This window comes from Diorhabda sublineata, chromosome 3 (genome assembly GCF_026230105.1).
Source record: "Diorhabda sublineata isolate icDioSubl1.1 chromosome 3, icDioSubl1.1, whole genome shotgun sequence".
In the NCBI taxonomy this organism is placed as follows: domain Eukaryota; kingdom Metazoa; phylum Arthropoda; class Insecta; order Coleoptera; family Chrysomelidae; genus Diorhabda; species Diorhabda sublineata.
The window spans coordinates 5,188,828-5,210,004 of NC_079476.1; the positions used below are offsets into that span (position 1 = coordinate 5,188,828).

The 21,177-nt window shown below is 34.3% G+C and overlaps 1 protein-coding gene across 2 annotated transcripts in view; it reads right to left on the reverse strand.

The window, feature by feature from the left end:
• Nucleotides 1–21,177, reverse strand: part of LOC130441391 (rap1 GTPase-activating protein 1) — a 990,184-nt gene that overhangs the window by 721,750 nt on the left and 247,257 nt on the right. The window contains exon 1 of one of the 2 annotated variants that reach the window (XM_056775057.1): nucleotides 10,800–11,103. The exons of the other annotated variant lie outside the window; for it this stretch is intronic. Within the exon in view, the coding sequence (XP_056631035.1) occupies nucleotides 10,800–10,849 (50 nt within the window). The 5' untranslated portion in view covers nucleotides 10,850–11,103. Of the gene's footprint in view, nucleotides 1–10,799; nucleotides 11,104–21,177 lie in introns of those variants that run through there. 2 annotated transcript variants of the gene reach the window in all.

The following is a 21,177-nucleotide window of genomic DNA, read 5'->3' on the forward strand; positions in this document are numbered from 1 at the left end:
TCCGAAAATGGAGAAACACTACACTTAACGTTCATAGATCTGAAAGCAGCATTCGACTCGATCCAAAGAAACAACATGTGGAATATATTAAATAAATTAGACATACTAAAATAATAAAAACTATCACAAGAAGCGTATATAAAAGAGAAAAAGGAAAAGTACAATTGAATGGACAAAGATCAGAAATCTTTATGATGGATAAAGGGATAGAACATGCAAGCAGTATAAGCCAACTATTGTTCATACTAACATTGAATGAAATATTGAATAGTATGAAGAAACCGATGAGACACCTACAAAAGAACATAGGATGACTTAACATGATCCCACTAAACATAGAAGGCTTAGTATAGTAGACGACATAGTAATTATGGCAGAAAATTACAGAAATATGGAAGCATTAACAAAAATTTGGATAGACGAGATAGAAAAACTGCAAATTATTATAAAAAGATGACACAAATAGACAGGGATATTACTCAAGATTTTCGCCCTTTCGACTAGCTAGTATATTACTCGACCAAGGGCCAAGACACGGTGTAGATAGGCACAAACATTACTGAGGCGATTTAATTTTTACGGAGCCAATTCAGTTTCATTAAAAGTATCATCAGAATTGTTTGACTTTTTTTCTCATTTTCTGGTTTCTTGTATGTTTATCACCAAGTAAAAAATTCTTCCGTAAGGTTGTAAATTTCTATTAAATAAAGGGATGGTTTTCAAAAGTTGTTTGGAATCTTTTATAGTTCAAAAACTGCCAATTTCCGAAAATATTATTAAATTTCTTGTCATTTCAATGAACTTTAAACTTTTTTTTATTTGAATTCAAGTGAAGACTCGCCAAGATTGAAATTGTTATTCGTTTTCTCCAATTGTTTCTCCAATAGTTTCCCATCAATAGTGTAACGTATTTTCTTGTTGCCTTTATTTCTACAATCTATCTTAGTCTTGGTTCGAATAGCTTGAAATAGAAATTTCATCACATTATTTCCATTTCTGATGTTTTAGCAGCTTCATTTAAATGTACAGATCTGATCACTTGATTTAAAATCCCTTAAATTGGCTGACATCAACGTAAATTTAGAAAAGATATAAAAATATTATATGAGGGTTGCTACTCAAATTTTCAGGGAAACAAATAAAAACAAATATATATAGCAACCAATTTTTCTATTTAGATTGAGGTATCTCTAAAACATGTGATTTTAACGCATTAACAGTTTATTCACGAAATTCATCCTGTAGCGAAATGAGACAACGATTGGAATTCGGAAAACCGGGGGCTCGATATGCTGCTTTATAGCCAAAAATTGGAGCGAGTTGATCGGCACACTGTTGTCGAAAAACGTTGACCACGCAATTTATTTTTGATTTGCAGGAATAAGAAGATAACATTGTTGCTAAACATGGACTGTATTTCAGATGATCCATCAATTCGATGTTTTGACTTTCCAAAAACGTTTTCGTTTAAGCTGATGTGTGAAAGCACGCACTGACGTGGTGTAGAATGATTCGTCTTCTGCGATGAGTTTTCTCAATTTTTTTAAGCATTTCTGTCAAACAAATGCTGGTGTACCATTGAGAATTGACCGTTCTACATTGCTCTTTTGAAACACCGCGATTTGACAGCCAAATGCCACAACATCGATGTTTTCTGGTACAAAAGCCGATTTTGGATGACCTGTAGCGAAATGCGACCAATATTGAATTCGGAAACCCAGCTAAATACGGTGCTTCATCACCAAAAGTCGAAACCATTTGATTGTTAGTTTAATCCACGTCTAATTTAATTCCCTTTTTCAACCAAGATGATTGTTTCAAGTATCTGTAAACAACTCAAAAATGTCAAACTGTATGATGACAATGTTAGATTTGACAGATTCATTTCAGTGTTGCCAAATCTCGAAACTTAATCGCTGCCCTCGTATAGAAACAATATTGGTCTATTTGAGTAACCATATATATTTAGAAATCTATATTCTTTAGATGCTTTAATTGGAAAGTGTGACATAAATGCTAATGTATTATTTTCTCGGCTTCGGAAGTGACGTGATAACATATTCCTTTTCCTCGGAGTGTACTCAATTGCGTCGTTGTCGTAAATAATTACTTCAATAGATGCATGTTAAACAGCGTTATTCCATTTAGACAAAAATGAGCACTATATATATGTACCAGGTGAAAAACACCCATTTATTTGCACAACGTAGCTTGAATTACCAATAAAAAATTATGGTGACATAATTGAACAGAATGTAGTTTTTTCAAATTTCACTCTCATTTTTATTTTGATTTTGATTGTATGGTTCTCTAGCCGATCACCATTAATTTTTTGACACGGTGGTATATTCATACACACTTATGTTGTTAAAAAATTTTTTAACCGTTGAAAATATTTACTGCAACAACTACAACAACATTATCAATTACATCGTATAACGCGTGTTTCGAAAACCAAGTTATCGTCTTCAGTGACCAGTTTTTACTAAGTTTACAATCTGTGTAATCGTTGGTTTAGTGGTAGCAGTAAAATATTATGGCACGCCCTTGCTTTAAGTTATGTTATATGTCTAACTGGGAACTTCATCAATCAGTAGATGTCAAATTAAGTTCGAATGAAAAAAGAGCTTGACTAATCTTTTGATGGAATTTAAATTTTTTATAAAAGACCATCAAATATCCAAAACTCCTAAAATGGAATTTTCAGAATGATTCATTGTCGTCAAGTCGCTTTGTATCACTTAGTTTGGAAGTTATATTTGAGAAATATTTCTTACGGATTGTCAAATTGTAATTCATATGAGGAATTCAACAATTATTTGATGTCGTTGTGTGAACGCTCTTTGGTTTCCATTGAATTTATTGAGGGAATTCAGTCGTGAAAGTCTGGCTTGGAGCATTGACGATGGAAAAATTCAATGCGCTCCTTGAAATCTGACAACTATTATTGAAATAGCGATATTCGTATCGATTGCTTCCATCTTATTGAAAATGTTGGAAGCAAATGTCACACGTCGTATTTATTTACGAGCTTTTCTTAACCACTGTAAATAATAATACATCAACCTTTGATGTACGAGGTGTAGATACTAATAAACAAATGTTATACATCTTTTTGATATCAACGATTACAGTAAATGTTTTATTGCCAATGTACTTCACCTGCCATTCCTCACACAGTTCCATTGTTATCATCTGTTAGTTTTTACTTAGAATATTATCTCATTCAGCTATTTCACAATAATTAAGTAATAGGGCGCAAGAACTAGTGGGGTTTATATTCTAACAAGGGAATGTCTTATTTTGTAAGGAACGTGTTCACAGACAAGATAAAATGAACTGTTTCAACTTATTATAATAAAATAACCTATTAATCTCGCACTCTAAAGCCCATTTCGCACCAAGCCAGTTTAGTCCATTCGCGTTCAGTCAAGTCGGACGCTTTTGAATTGGAAATGTTAACTTAACCATTAAAACAAAGAGAATGTGTAAATCTGGTTTCATACTAAGCGCGTCCCGTCAAGTCTCGCTAAGGTTATGATGTCCAGATAACGGTAAGCACGGATTTATATACAAATTTGTCCTTAGTTATGAATCTGATGGATATCTTTGGTTCCGATCGTCTACGTTTCATACCTTTGTCAAACCGCCTACACCACTCAAAAACCTAAATGCGGAATAAACATTTGTTACCCTAGATTTTCGGTAGTTTTTCCTCTAGAATCCTCAAGTTGAGTAACGAATCCATAAACTTAAGTTAAAGCTCCCTTTCATGGTGGTAGTGTAAATTATATCGCAGCAGAGTACTCGCTTAGAGTGCTCGTACAGTGGAGTGAGTAGAAAGCAACTCTTTCTACAACAGTTTGCTTTGTTTGATAATAAAACAGCTACATCATACAATGACGTTACGTGGGATTTAAATCTAGTCTGATATATGACAAAACTTATATATATATAAGTATAGTTGACTTCTGTAGCATAAACAAGGATGGTCCCAGAAGTACCTGGCCTGACCTAGAGATAGCGGTAGTTGCTTGGAAAATACCACTGTATTAGACGACACGTTGTTTAGTATTTGTTTGGTTGCCATCAATAGTGGACGTTATGAGTGAATTTGTAAACTTGGAAAAAATTGGTCATCGTTATGTGATACAATACTTTTATTTGAAAGGCATTAGCCAAACCAATATGAAAGCTGAGCTAGATGAACTACTCTGGTTGAAACTAATCCTTCGATATCAATAGTAGAATATTGGGCAGCAGAGTTTAAACGAGGCCGTACGACCTGCGAAGACCAGTATCGCAGTGGTCGACCAAAGAGGTGACGACTCCAGTAAAGTTGATGGCAATACACAAAGCGGTACTGGATGATCGTCGAGTGTACAAGTTAGAACATATAGTAGGTATTTCAAAAAGTGTGATACATCGCGTATTTGGTTTTGAATATTTGGACATAAGAAAGTTGTGGAACAAAAGCAGCGTGGTGAAGATGTTTCTATCGAGTGTTTGGCAATGTTCCACAGAAATAAAGGCGAATTCTTGCGCCGTTTCATAACCATGGATGAAAGTGGATCCATAACTTCATACCCGAAACTAAAGAACAATCAAAATAATTGACTAAGAAGAGAGAATCCGCTCCAAAGAAGGCAAAGACCTGCATCTGCAGGCAAGATCATGGCGTCGGTTTTTTTAGATGCGCGTGAGATAATTTTCATTGGCTATCTTGAAAAAGGAAAAACTATCAACAGCGAGTATTATCCGAGCTTATTGTAACGTTTAAGCGAAGAAATCACGCATTTGGCTAGTATTGTTCCATCAAAACAATGTAACAGCTTCCACATCCGCTATTGCAATTGCCAAAATTAATGAGTTAAAGTTTGAATTGCTATCTCATGCACTCTATTAGCCAGATTTACTCCCCGCAGATTATTTTCTGTTCCCAGGCTTGAAACAATGGCTCGGCTATTATGAAAAGTGTAAAGTATTTGAACATCGCTGGGAAAAGTGTATGTCAATCAATATTTTTGTGAATATCCACACAATAGTATACAATGAAATAACGAACTGACGGTGGAAATAATAAGATAGATTGAATAAATCATGACATTGTAAAAAAGAGCAATCTATGATATGGAGTTATGGACATGGAAATGAAGATCTACATAATTGAGATGAAACACACAACAAGAATGAATTGACGAGAAAATAAAGTGATACAAATCGGGATATGAAGAAAATAACAAAACAAAAACTAGTTTATCATCTTTGTTATATTTATATTGATAATATGACGGTTGCAACACAAAGAAATTATGACCCCCAAGTTGGCATCGCACTTTGAAGTGACAAAAATTTTGAGGTTTCTTCCAAGCTGCTCTAGATTTGTTCTACTTTGTTCGAAAATGACTTAGAGAATGAAACTTTTAGATAAAATTGTCAAAAATTATTTTTGAGCTAGCACCACACTTTCCAGCCATCGGGATTATGATCATTGAAATGAATTTGTTCTAATTGTTCCAAAATATTGCTTCCGAAAAAAAATTATTCTTTAGAAATTTTAAGAAAGACTGTGACTATATGGTTGATGGGGAAGCAATTCGAAGTGTAATTCGTTCAATTTAACCATCGTTGGCATCGATTTGTGACTTGGTGCATTGTCTTGGTGAAACAGTGGTTTTTTCCTCGACAGCCGTTTTTACTTGATTTTTGTATTGAAACTATTCAACTCTATTTAGTAATCGCTATCTCCCTTTTTGAGATAGTCGATGAACAATATACCATGCGCATACCAAAATACTGAAGCCATAAACTTCCCAGTTGATTGTTGTGCCTTCGCTTCCGACGTGGTTCACCGGTTGCAGTCCACTCAAATGATGATCGTTTTGATTCCGGAGTGAAGTGACTACACTAACTTTATCTATCAGCTCAGTATTTGTTATATTTTTGGTACTGTAATCCTAATTTGACACTACTGTTCTAGTAAAAATATTTTGAACGATATCTTCACGTTTCTATTTCTTTCTGGACAGTCTCATTCTTCAAGCAGTATTTTTCATAATATAAAATATGCAACTAATATAACGCTTGTTTTTTGGCTGTTGAAATTATGACATTCTATATTTTTTGAGCTCACCATGCCAATCGTTTCAACATATAATAAACAGTGAATCTAAATATATTCATTATCATTTTTATAATAATAATTATACGTGAAATAGAAATATATTAACATGGCTGGTTGCACACCAGTGGTGGTCAGTCATATCATTAACTTAAAATCATTTTCATGTAATCAATTGATTAATAAAAATTTAGATTATTAGTCATTGTCAGGGTAACTGGAAGAAATTTTGTGGATTGCGTGTACTTTCCAATTTTTCAACACTCAGAATACGAAATTTGGATACTATAGGACACCTTTCCGTACAACAAACTTAAGGCATGTAATAACAAATAGTTTAACCTTCAATTAGGTTATCTCGTTGACTTTATTGTATTACCTAATTATTTCTGTACTAATATGTTTGTATTTTCCTTGGTTTTGCATAAATATTTACTCATTTAGGTGTAGTCTGTTAATATTTTGTATTAACATAAACTGTTTCGTCGATTTGACCTTTTTTATTTTGCATTGTTTTCAAAAAATTCAACTCGTAAGTTCTACATCAAAAACTTGTAATATTGTGGTTCGAGACAATTTAATCAATTTAATTATTCTAATTCATAAACATATTTCTTATCCAACAAATGCGGGTAATTCTTTTTTCCAAGAAACCCATTTCCCTAAACATTTCAATTTTCATAGATTAAGTAACAATTTTTTGACTGAGTTCGACAGATTTTCGAATTTAGATTACACGAACTAATCGATTCCAGATTGAGGAGAAAACCATCACAAACAACTCCAACAAAACTACTGGAGTTTACTATCCAGCTGCACTTTTTTGAAGATCACTGTACTTAGGCCAATGTGAGAGATTATTAATTTATAAAAATGAATGGAAACATAGAAAAAAACTATTGTTACCTCAGATAGTCCTTTGTTATAATCAAAAAGTGTTTTAAATTCAAATGAAACGTTATCAACTCTATTTTTTGAATTGAGACTACAAGTTCATTGAGTTTTAAGAAATATGGAGCGTCTGCAACCTTCTCAAGGGACCAAATAGTTTATCAGAATGAAGAAAACGAAACGGTGGAGTGAAATGAGATATCAATTGGAAGAATCCAATCATCTAAAGGGCTATTTGGATATAAAATGAAAATGGTAAGAGTCTTAAATGAGTTTTCCAAAATGGAAAAAGATGATCCCAATGGAGACAAACCAGGACACGCAGAAATAGTAAAAGAGAAACACTAATTCATTTCATTGACTGAAAATTTTGAGTTATTGAAGTTTTTATTATTTCTTTACAAATCAGAGCTTCAAGAATTGCAATACCCTTCGAAGAACCATCCTATAGTTAAAGTATAATTTTATTCATATCGTATGTGGAATTGAATATGTAAATATCAGTTTTTTAGATTTGAAATCAATGTGGAAGTTGAGAATAGAGCGTCATTTAGTTATTAGTAGTTTCTCCACACTGACACAATTACAATCGGAATCTTTTATTGAAGAAATTCCAATTGGGGGTAAAAAATTTGGACATAAAATCTTCAGTGCACGAGCTGCAACATAAAAAAAATATTGCCAGTAAATTTAAGTAAGAAAAGAAGGACATAATTCTAAAATTATGCCTTTGCCAAACCAGAAAACATATCAGTTTAGCAATGACACATAATGTGATGTTTTTACACATTGTTGTCTGACTTTAACATATTTGGTGACTACCAGCAACCACATTTTGAGTAGTTCCTTCAGACACGAGGGTTGTCTATTACAAAAAGCAAAGTCTCTTATTGCTTTTTGAAATATTCTCCCTTAGGTTTATACATTTGGGTGTACGCTAAAAACAATTTTGGGAACCTTTTTCACCTCTTAAGCTTATTTCGTCGGAATATGCTTTTGAAAGTCTTCTTTAGATGATGAAAATCGCTGCCACCGCATCTTTTATTTGATAGTAGAAAACAATGTTTTTCTTCTTAGAATATTCAGTTGTTTGACGTGCTTTATGGGAGCTGGCATGCGTAATCCATCTGGAACATATCTTTCTCACACCTAAATGCTTATGGAAAATTGTAGTCAGCGATACCACTATCTGTCTATAAGTAACAAGCTGATCTTCTTAATAATATTGCACACGGCATGGATGTTTCACGGAATGACAATTTTGGTTAACCTCGACATTCATCAGTGACGGACGCACGAACATTGCAAAATTCGGTCAACAGTCTTCTCTGATGGTGCTTCAGCTGCACGAAGCGATTCCATGCATGGTTTTTGGATGATGTTGTTTTTGAAATAATTAAAAATCAAACAGAATTGCTTATTTTAAACGTTTAATAGCAATAATTTACTCAATCAATTTCTAAATTGACACTTGCTTCGCAATAACAAACGTCAATGTTCATAAATACGCTATCTATTTTTCGATTGTGAGAACTTAGAAGGCAACCCTCATATAGAAATATATTTTTGGACTACACACTTGTCCGTGGAAATAAATGAAGATAAATAAATTGGAAAAAAACTTCCTCTATTTATAGATACATTTATAGATACAGATATACATGGTATATTGCTTTTAAGTATGTGTATGTGTTTAAAATATTGAATCGTAATATATTTTATTGGAAAAATAATTGATATTATTACTATTATTAATTACTATTTATTATTAAATTATTATTTACAATTAACTAAACATATTTATTATATAATATATAACCGACATTTACGTTGTAAAATATATACATATGTAAAAAATAGTACCATGTCCAACAGTTGTTATTCACCAAATTTGCTAACGTTGAATCGACATGTTTTGTGTGTCAGACTGCTAAATCTCCCCATTCATCTTGTCAGACAATGTTACTGTCCAACATTTGGTATTCACCAAATTTGCTAACGTTGAATCGACATGTTTAGTGTGTCGGACTGATAAATCTCCCCATTCATTTTGTTAGACAATGTTACTGTCCAACAGTTGGTATTCACAAAATTTGCTAACGTTGAATCGACATGTTTAGTGTGTCGGACTGCTAAATCTCCCCATTCATTTTGTCAGACAATGTTACTGTCCAACATTTGGTATTCACCAAATTTGCTAACGTTGAATCGACATGTTTAGTGTGTCGGACTGATAAATCTCCCCATTCATTTTCTCAGACAATGTTACTGTCCAACAGTTGGTATTCACCAAATTTGCTAACGTTGAATCGACATGTTTTGTGTGTCAGATTGCTAAATCTCCCCATTCATCTTGTCAGACAATGTTACTGTCCAACATTTGGTATTCACCAAATTTGCTAACGTTAAATCGACATGTTTTGTGTGTCAGACTGCTAAATCTCCCCATTCATTTTGTCAGACAATGTTACTGTCCAACAGTTGGTATTCACCAAATTTGCTAACGTTGAATCGACATGTTTAGTGTGTCGGACTGTTAAATCTCCCCATTCATTTTGTTAGACAATGTTACTGTCCAACAGTTGGTATTCACAAAATTTGCTAACGTTGAATCGACATGTTTAGTGTGTCGGACTGCTAAATCTCCCCATTCATTTTGTCAGACAATGTTACTGTCCAACAGTTGGTATTCACCAAATTTGCTAACGTTGAATCGACATGTTTAGTGTGTCGGACTGTTAAATCTCCCCATTCATTTTGTTAGACAATGTTACTGTCCAACAGTTGGTATTCACAAAATTTGCTAACGTTGAATCGACATGTTTAGTGTGTCGGACTGATAAATCTCCCCATTCATTTTGTAAGACAATATTACTGTCCAACAGTTGTTATTCACTAAATTTGCTAACGTTGAATCGACATGTTTAGTGTGTCGGACTGATAAATCTCCCCATTCATTTTGTCAGACAATGTTACTGTCCAACAATTGGTATTCACTAAATATGTTAACGTTGAATCGACATGTTTAGTGTGTCGGACTGATAAATCTTCCCATTCATTTTGTCAGACAATGTTACTGTCCAACAGTTGTTATTCACCAAATTTGCTAACGTTGAATCGACATGTTTAGTGTGTCGGACTTTTAAATCTCCCCATTCATTTTGTTAGACAATGTTACCGTCCAACAGTTGGTATTCACTAAATATGTTAACGTTGAATCGACATGTTTTGTGTGTCGGACTGTTAAATATCCCCATTCATTTTGTCAGACAATGTTACTGTCCAACAGTTGTTATTCACCAAATTTGCTAACGTTGAATCGACATGTTTTGTATGTCGGACTGCTAAATCTCCCCATTCATTTTGTCAGACAATGTTACCATCCAACAGTTGGTATTCACCAAATATGGTAACGTTGAATACAGTTTCTACCAAATCACAACATTTTTACCAAAGTTCAATTAATTACGTTTAAAAACAAAATTGTAGTTAGATATAGTTTGTATAAACATTCAGTTTATGGTCTAATCAATGAGGAGAAGCAAATATCTGTAGATTACTGGAAATTTATGAAAATTTGTGCAATTTTATTAATCAAAACAATTCCTAACAATGTAGAAGTTGAATTTAGTTTATTTAACTGACGTATTTGAAGAAAATAGTGCTTGAACATCAAGAGAAGTTCGAATGAATCTGAACCCAAACATTTTCCGCCTGTAAATCGAAATCAACAAGTTGCTTTTCAGAAAAGCGCCACTGTGTTGAAATTAAAAACAATCATTCTTACCCTGTATTCTCATTATTGACAAGCTGCTCCAACATTTGAATTTTCAACATATTTTTTCCGGTCGAAAATAATCCAAGGAAAATGAAAACAATAAACAAAATCACATAATTGAATCACAAAACTAACTGTCAAAATAAAAGTACAAAACACATATCATAACATTCGCGGAAAATAAAATATTCAAAAATTTATAGGAAACAAAAAAATCGTAAAATTTGAAGATGTAACTAAATGCGGGCCGATTTATTGTCAAATTCTAAACTCGTAGTACACAGCCACCTACATACGAATGCGATTGGCAACTGCTCGTAAAACTTAACGTTACAAGCCGCTGTACTCGAGTTCTGTTTCCGAACTACAGTATTCCAAATAAACATTCCGAAATAAGCAGCGAAAGCATCTCGATCTACTCGGTATGGGTGGTTGTTATTTCAGTTCTAGCCTACAGAATTTAAACTACATGTGTAATAATTAAGCTACAAGTTGATAGACCAGTTGTACGTCATATAAAAACTTTATAAAAAATGTAAATTTCAAACATAAAAACATGCTCAACTATCGAGGTGATGAAATAACAACTTGGATATATATACGATGATAGAAGTTTTTGATATTGTTTTTTAACGATTATTTAAAAAAAAATAGAAAAATATTTTTATAATTCTGATCTGATTGCAGATCGTAGCCCAGAAAGAAATTTAGACCACAGTTTCCAAACGATACGTTCAATTTTCAGTGGAAATTTGATCTACAAGAACTTTTAACCTTTTACTAACTTTTTTTTGAGTGTAAGTTCTTCTACGATATTTATTTATATAATAGATTCTAAATGTTTGGTAGGAATTAATAGTACACACCCATTTAAGGGAAATGAAAAGTTTTAATGATCAAAAAACCATAGACAAATGAAACAATCTGTCACATGATCGCATTTATGCACCAGTCAGGGCAGAAAGGATTATATCATACGACCCTATTAAAGACCGGGTCACACTTGTCCCAAACCGCTCCGATCACCGGGTGAGCACACATGTTCCATGTGTTATTTCCGTCCAGCTTCGGCTCGATACATTCGCCAACCTCGCCAGGTTCTGTGCGCAAAATGTTCAAAATTTTAGCAACTGCGATTTAACCATGATTGCCCTTTGTTTAAAGGGAGATGAAGACAACAGGAGAGATTTCTTGGAGAATAGAAGATAATGCTTACACACAAGAAGAATATTCTACACTTTTACCCCATTTGACGAGACAAAATTTTACCAATATTTTAGAATGTCGATGGCGACGTTTAACCTGTTGGGACTTAAACTCCAAGAAGTTTTATCTAAGCAAGGTACATATTTTAGAACAGTAATTATTTCTAGACCCCGTTCGGCGTTTTTTTGAGGCTAATTTACTCTCCTTACTTTCTCAGTTTTTCAATAAGCTCTTCCTGTTTTATACCCGACATCATGGTCAATTTAGTAACAAAAAATACACTGCAAAAACTCAAGAATTTGTAAATTCCAATCCACACATTCTGCAGCCGTTAAACGGAATCAGGTAGGAGTGGGATCGGACACGTGTCTGAAAAGTGTCAACTACGCTGTTCAAAATCTACTATCATTTCAGTCTCAGACACTCGTTTGATTGTATGATTGTAGTGGGATCGGAAGGATGTATGATAAGTGTGTCCAGGCCTTAACTCGATCAGTTTCCGATCGATATGATCCGGGTCAGTTTCCGAACATCCTATCATTATCGGGTTAGCCCGATCATAGTTTCTGAAAGTCCTAAAAAGACTACAGAACCCCCAGAGTATTACACTTGAAAGCGTATGAAGTAGGATGGAGCAAACCATTCTGATTGAATGGTTATACACTTCCGTTTGGAGCTTGTAAGCTTTAATCAGAATGGTTTGCTTAGAAGTACTTCCTAAAAGTAAAAAAAGGTAAAAGTTTGATATGTTTGAAAATATACGAAAATTTTCACTTGCGACGATTTTATTTTCACACAATGCTTCTCAAAAGTCCCAACCTCTTTTTTTTAGAGGATGATACTTAAGCTGCTACCATACGTTGCGTCTAATGCTGGACGCTGGTATGATTAGACGTAACGAGTAGTCGTAGCGGGCATGTCAATCGATGATTGTTTTGTATTTAACAATGGCATTGGAACGTTGTCCATAGAAAGTCGGTTTTTTGAACCACCACCATTGGAACGAAGCTGGAACCAACGCTTGTACAACTACACACACTTCTGCATGTGAACGCTACGTGTTTTGTATGAAATATAAGTTACCAATATAATCTACTTTATAATCACGTTTTCATTTCTTTAGATAAGTTTAGGTTCAAAGTTCAGCCAACGTTGAAAGTGGAATGTTGGCGCAAACGTTGGACACATTGTGTAGAACTATCTTTATACTGATAAAATTTGGAGTGTGAAAATAAACTATTGTAAAGCCGGTAGTACACAATGTGCCCAACGTTTGCGCCAACGTTCGCGTTTCATCGTACTGCTGAACATTGGAAGGAAGACAGGATGGAGTGCTGCAACTACACGATGCGTCTAACGCTTGCGCCAACATTCATCTTCCAACGTTGGCTCAATATTGAACGAAGGATGGAACCTTACCTAAACTTACCTTAAGAAATGAAAAAGTGATGTACAGCGTACAATAGATATAAATTCATTTAGGATAAAATAAACTAAATGATACTGGCAACTTTGGTTTTTCATACAAAACACGTAGTAGCATTCATACGCAATAGGACAAGTGTGTATAGTTATACAACAAGTGGTGTTGGTTTTAACTTTGTTCAAATGTTAGGTACTCCTTTGTCGCGGGTCAAAAAAATCGGCTTTTCATGGCCAAAGTTCCAATGGCAACGATGGAAGCAAAACATTCGTCGAATCACATGCGTACTACGACCCCATGATACAATTAATCATACTTAATCTAACCTAACCTAACCAATCATACCAGCGTCCAACGTTGGAAGGATTGGACGCATCTTGTGGTACTGGTTAAGCTTCTCTCTAGTGGTAATAGGTGACGTAATAGATTAAAATATATTTTGCACATCGAATATATTTACCACACATCATATTCAGTAGATTTGGTCCCATGTTTTGTTCCCTCGGAGTTTTATTAGCAGAGAGAGAGATAGATTAGACGAATTCGTAAACAAATATTTTGAGAAGAAAGACGACACTTATTATTTAGAAGGGTTAAAAAAGGGTAGAGCATCGCTTGAAAAAGTGTATTAGACTTAGAAGATAGAATTGAAAATTATTATGGAAAGAAGTCTTATTTTTTCTTTGTTGGATCGGAAAATTTCCATACATATCTCGTAAAAATATCTAATAATTCAGTACCATTCGTTTCCCACTAGCAAACAACATCAAATCAAACTGAGATTTTAATTATTTGGTGTCTAGACTATTAACGCGTGAGTTGCAACTTGCGATCAGATGCACCAGTAAAAAGATGACACTACTGGATGACGAGAGAAGAGAATGTAACGCCTCAAAGTGGAACGTCGGGCACAGTCAGCACTGCACTTGTTATATACTTAACTAGATGCAGGCATCGATCTGTGTCGCGATGTAATTATAAATCTTTGAATCATTCTCGTGACCTTCTCCGTAATTCCAAAAATAGTACTAATCATTTTCATACGTTGTCTTATTGGTTATTTTTTGTCGGGTTAAATTTTCCTAAAAAATCATATACAGTTGTTTCCAAAAAAATACCTACATATACTTAACAAAGTCAATATTAGTCAACTATTGAACGGACCTTTGTACATACATAAGGAAATTAAATTTTAGAAAAAATATTTATCTTTGAAAAGCAAGATAAGAAATGGCATCGTAACTTGGGCGTAACTTTTTGAAGTAGTTTTAAGAAGTTTAGATGAAAAAGCTTCTAAAGCGATTTAACAAATATCCAAAATATAAAACACTGGTTTACTTTGAATAATATAGAATTTTTTATTTGAATGTCAGAAGCTCAAGTTAAGAGTGGCAAAAATGATACTACATTTAAAATGAAAGATGTAAAGGTATTATTTATGAAATTAAAATAATATGAATTAGTTGGGATTAAGTAATGGAACCTGTCATAATTAATATTGAAGAATCTTATTGAGACCATTCAATCGACACCGATTTGTAATTTATAAAAAAAATCCTAAAAATCAATCTTGTTAACATGAATAATTAAATAGATAAATGAGATTGTATATCCCATTAACGGTTTTCGATTATCTTATGAAGGAATCTAAATCTCCTTATATATACTTCAAATCATCTGAATCTCTAGCCTCAACATCATTCTTCAATATTTTTGTCTACTAATGCCAAATCTATTGTCGAACTTTTATTTACTCACAATATAGAATCGTTCTTGTTTTTTCTTAGAATAATTTTCAAAAACCAGTAAATACTACAAACAAAGAACTGTACCTCAAAGCGGTGAATAAATCACAATGAAAGCCACGTGTAAATTAGAATAACCACCGTCAAACTTTTGATCAATCTAGAAGTGAAGCTTAGAAACACACAAATTTGAATTTGAGAATCAAAGTCCACATATGCGTGTCTTAGGATTGAAGATAGCGAAGGTGTTTGACAGTTAGAGACGAATTAGGCATCGTACAAGATGTTGATGCCTCATTATCGAATGGACGATCGATTCAGTTAAATCTCGGATCAGAAACATTCCTTTTTTGGGTTCGTGTGAGAAGTTAGGAATGTCGCTTTTATCTTAAACTTGCTACAAGTTATACTGGACAGGATTAAAATAATTGCAACCCGTTAGTAAAGTTATAAATCAAAAAAAGACAATTTCGGATTTTATGGGTCAGGCGTTGGTCAGTCGGGTGGAGAAGGAATATAGTTTTATTGAGGAAGTTATTCGGGGAAAATATAACTGTATCATGTATCTTTCAATCAGTCGGTAGTGTACCCATATAGGATTTTACGATGGGCCCAGTATAGGCCCAGACCAGGGCTAAGTATGTACAACTCTGGCCCCAGCTTGGAAGCCGTTATTATCCCAGACTTGGTGGGTCTGGGATGATAACAATGTCCCTCTCTTGGTTTGCAAGCCTGGACCAAGACTGGTCTGCAACCGTGGGCCAGGCTGGTTGCTTATAAAAATAGATTTTCAATATATTGGCATTAAAATGAGTTTTATGACAAATTTCTATTAATACACTCTACTAATTAATGTACGTCAAAATATTATTTAAATATTTAAACATATCGAGAAATGATACTATTTTATATTGTATTTTATGCATAAAAGAATTAATACTTTTGATGTTCAGATACCTATTATGGATAAGATATTAGAACAAAACTTTATATACTCATTTAGAATTCTGCCAAGCCTGGCTGACTATAGGATGGCCGGGACTAAGTTACTCAAACTTCAACCAGGCTTGGACCATTATTGGTTTGCCAAAGTCGCGTTTCCCAGCGTTGGCACAAGCTAATCCCCGTCGTTCAAGTCTGGGGGCTCCTAAATGGGATGTTATATTAGTAACATTCATTTTAGTCAATAAAACTCTTCATCTAGACTCTTTGATGATATTTACTGCACGCATTCTGTCATAATGTTACATTAAAGAAGTTTATATTGTTCAAAGCGCTAAGGTTAGATTAGAAGTTGGTATTCTCAAAAAAATCTTCTCAAATATTCTTTCTTGTTGGGAACAGGGCAATGAAACACCAAAGCTCGGAAAATATATTAAAGTTAGTCCACTTTGGTGTTTCATTGCCACGTTCCCAATAAGAAACCGATCTTATATAATTATATAATTATTAAAATTAGTTTTTTTTTGATAAATTTGGAAGGAAGATAAAATTTGACGTTTCGACTTTTCTTTAAAATATTTTGATAAAGACTAAGATTAAGAGATAAAGATTAAGATTTAGAGAGAAGAGAAGGGTGGGAATAGGGATAGGGTGGTTATTCGTTCATTGGTAAGAAGTCTCAATCTGATTAGCCCCGCAACGAATCATGCCTTTTTTTCGGTTGATTCGAAGGCCTCAATATGCCTACTCCTTGGAATTGCAACGTGCAAATGGAAAGCATCAAGAACACACTCACTGCTGGTCTTGAGCTAACTCAGCTTGAGCTGAGATATAGATTTGTTGTAGTACCTAGCAGATATTATCCACTCTTACAGTCTTATGATACTAGCGGTTTGCGAGCGGCTGCAGGGCGGATGGGGGCGCGCAACGAATGAGTCGCGATCACGTTGGAATGCGTGGTAGGAATACAACGTTTTCGTCGTGTGTTTGAAGCGCACAATACACCCTTTAACGTTTGTACGTGATAGTACAAAATAGCGTCCACTTAAATCCATTGAAACATGTTAAAATCGTTTAATGTTTAATACGTTTTTATAGCAGCTATAATTTTACTAATACAAATCAAACATTTTCCCAAACACGCCCCCATTTATTTTTTCCATTTGGTTCCACACCGTATATAGTTAATTTGAAAAAAATTTATATCTGAATATTTTAGTTTGAATCTTCTTATTTATAAAATGAATCGCTCTGTATATACACATCGATTAGAATAGAGGTACTGAAATAAAAGCAAAATGTTATAGTGTTCATTCAACGACTTAGTAAAGACTTAGGATGTGTCGAATTGTGAATATGTAATCAGCATTTCGTTCGGATGGCCTTTAAATGGTACGAATAGCAGTCATCAAAATTCTCTCATATATTTTAACGGTAAATGCTTGTTTATTACGGTCCCACTTAAAAAGGTGCGATCTTATTTGATCACCTTCAAGTGATAATGTCGGATTACTTGAAGAAATTATGAATGCCATCCATACGGTAATCATGTTGTTACAGTAATCCAATAAGGATTTTTTTGTTGATTGAATTTTAATTAAATGAAAAAATCTTCCTTGTTGTTGATATAATCGTGAGATATACAAGAAATTTCATCAATTTTCATTTTATTGAACAAAATCTCATATTACATCACCTGTAAAATAACATCATTATGAGTACAAGGAGTACGAAAGGAAGTACGAAACACGATATGTATTAGGCGGCCCCTAGACAATCAATTTTATTGCACAATATTATGAATTGTGCAATTTTATTGACCGTTTATTGAACAAAACTTTGAGTGAGTTCAATTTTTATTGCACCATATTTTTCCATTGCATTGTGTAGGGTCCGTCTTGCGCAATATTTTTTCGTCTGTGCTTCGTCTTGACGCGGAGTAGACGCCTGCGTAAGTAATGGCGGTAAAAGAGAATGAAAAGTTAAGAAAAGAAAGTTTATCGTCGAATGTATCCAATTGTACAGAGAATTGCCAGCTTTGTGGAATGTCAAGAGTAAGGAATATCATGACCGTGATAAAAAAGTGATGCTTACGAAACATTGTTGTCTAAATACAAAGAGATGTTTCCACGGGCAAGCAAAGATGATGTGTAGACAAAATTGACTTATTTCAGAGCTAACTACCGGAAGGAGCTTAAGAAACATTGCGCAGCAGTTCTTTTATTGTGCAATTTGATTGATCGTTTGGATTCTAAGTGCCTTTCAATCTTTTGTATAAAAAAATATATTGTACAATGTTATTGTAGGGTATAGGGACCGCCTAAATAGCCGGGGAGCCGGCCACAACAAACAGGGTCGATAAGGTGCACGCTTTCCAGCTTGTAAACTAGCGGCCCCAACTTAGTACATCACCAAACGCCACTTCTTAAGGTCAGCACAGGTCGGATATGAAAATGCCAGCCGGTTTTCCCAAACGGAAAAGCTGGAGAAAAAAAATTCAAAAATCGCAAAATAATAATAGTTTGTCTTAAAATGTTATTCGATTCGATAACTTTTTATGTTTTGATTTATGGTCAATCAAATTCAATTGCGCCCCAAGATTATCATCTTGCCTCGACGTTTCTCAAAGTTTCTTGGGGTACCACGAGCCGTTACTCAATACTGAGCAACTTTATCAAAAAGAATAACTATTTCCAGAAGTTTTAAAAAGATTTGATCAAAATAAATTGATAATCGGCGCAGTAAATGTATATTTTGGGTTGTTGGCAGCGGCTAGAGTATGTGGAAAATGAATCAAATTAAGCGCGCGATGAAAAATATTTTATTTCAACGAGTTTTTATTGTATCCTGATGATTTTTTTTTAATTTCAAATATACGCCGATTTACTTCAATTTTTTTCAGAGGTTTACCGGCCTGCAAAACTTCTTGCACTATCACACCGCTCTTAGTTGAGACTCCAAAAACCTAATAAAAAAGTTTCACGCGCGCACGTTGGGAGGTTTTTCAGATGAGTTTTCTGTTCTAGAAACCTGCTGGAATTTTCATATCCGACCTGAGCTGACCTTAAGAAGTGGCATTTGGTTATGTACTAAGATGGGGCTGCCAGTTTACAAGCCGAAATGTCGCGCACCTTATCGACCCTGTTTTTTGTAGCCAGCTCTGGGACTATTTTAATCCGGTTTAGTCACATCCAGTTTTTTTGTGACAGCTATATATTCTTTTCTGACCTCACTTACCTGTTTTTGTTTCAATAACTTAATTTTGGCGACTGTATAACGATTGCATCTAACCATGTTACGTCGGAATTTCTGGAACCGTTCATGATATTCATACTGAATAAACTGTTAACACTATCACTACACCAATACTCAAAATTACATTATCTGACGCGCGTTTCGATAACCAAGTTATCGTCTTCATGTTTACCTTCAGTCTCTTTGTGGCCTTTTCCAAATTTCTTTGGCATTTTTTTTAAACAATTGAGCTAGTAAGTTAGTATGACAACTTTTACATGCCAAGAATAGGCGAAAATGCAAATCTCCCACTTTCGAGGATATTACAATATTTAGTCACTCTTTACTAACACTGATAACAGCAATGAGTTTTTATGTAAACTCTAATGAATACCGACATCGATGATCGATAATAAAATGAAAATCATGTCACACAGTCGAGGGATTCTCCGAAACATAACCAAAAGCGTTCCCAACTCAGAAAAGAAAAATAAATGTAACGTACAATACAATCCAGGGATTCCCTGTAAAACATAAACGAAACAATATAAAAATATTACGCAACGCGTTGCTTAAATACCCCCTTTCGCCTTTGTAACGTCCTTTAACGTTTTACAAGACCCCTTATCTCCCGAAAGTAGGTTACGTAATACGTGAATGCTCCGAGGACTGCTACTTAAGTTTTGAGATATCGCAACACTGCTGATGTGAAAATATCAAATTTGATATTGCCATCAAAAAGTTTGACATTTTTATCAGTGAACGGTGTTGTCATACAAGTGTTATTTGAGTTGTTTACAGATACTTGAAACATTCATTTTGGTAAAAAAATGGAAATAAATCGCTTGCGATTATTTTCTATCTATGACATTCGACGTGGATTAAATCAACAGCAGTGCGCCGATCTGTACGCTTCGACTTTTGGTGATGAAGTACCATCTCGAGCCATCATGTTTAGCTGGTCATCCGAAATCAGTCGTGGTCGCACTCCATCGCAGGATGAATTTTGTGAAGTTCGTCCGAAATCGGCTGTTGTGCCAGAAAACATCGACGCTTCGCGTTAACCGATATTGCAAGATCGTCATGTGACACGCCGTGATATTGAAGCATACTTGGGCATTAATATCACTCGCAAACATTTATTATTGCATGAATATTTGTCTGTACAAAAAATTTTTTCGCGCTGGATATCGCATAATTTGACAATCGCTCAAAAAACGCTCTTGTCTATTAGTGCGATGAAATGCTGAAAAAATTCATTCGCGGTGCAACAAAAAACTTCTTTAAGATGCATAACAACCCGAAACTAAACAACAATCGACTGTATGTGTCTTCCAAGACGAGCCATCAAAAGTTGATGCAATTCAACTGTTCCATTAGACCATTAGAATGGTCAATTCTGGATGCTACACCAGCTTTTGTTTGCCAGAGGAAGAAATCGAGGAATCTAATCGCAGAAGACGAATCAATCTCCACCACGACAATCCAAGCTCTCACACATTAGTTCAAACAAAAATTTTTGAACAGCCAACATATCAAATTGATGGGTCATCCACCCTTGTTTGGTACCCAATGATTTCTTCTTATTCCTGCAGATCTAAAATAAATTGCGAGGTCAACGTTTTTCTACTCCTGAAGAAGCGGTTTATGCGTTCAAATTACATGTTTTTATCTTGCACGCATGCAAAAAGTGTATTGATCAAAACGTAGAATATTTTACCTTAAATATTAAGTATCAACCCTCGTATACGAAATTTTATTATTGTGAGCATTGTATGAACTAAGTATCAATTAAAATATTAATTAATGTATTAACACTTTTTCTTATTGGTGGTAT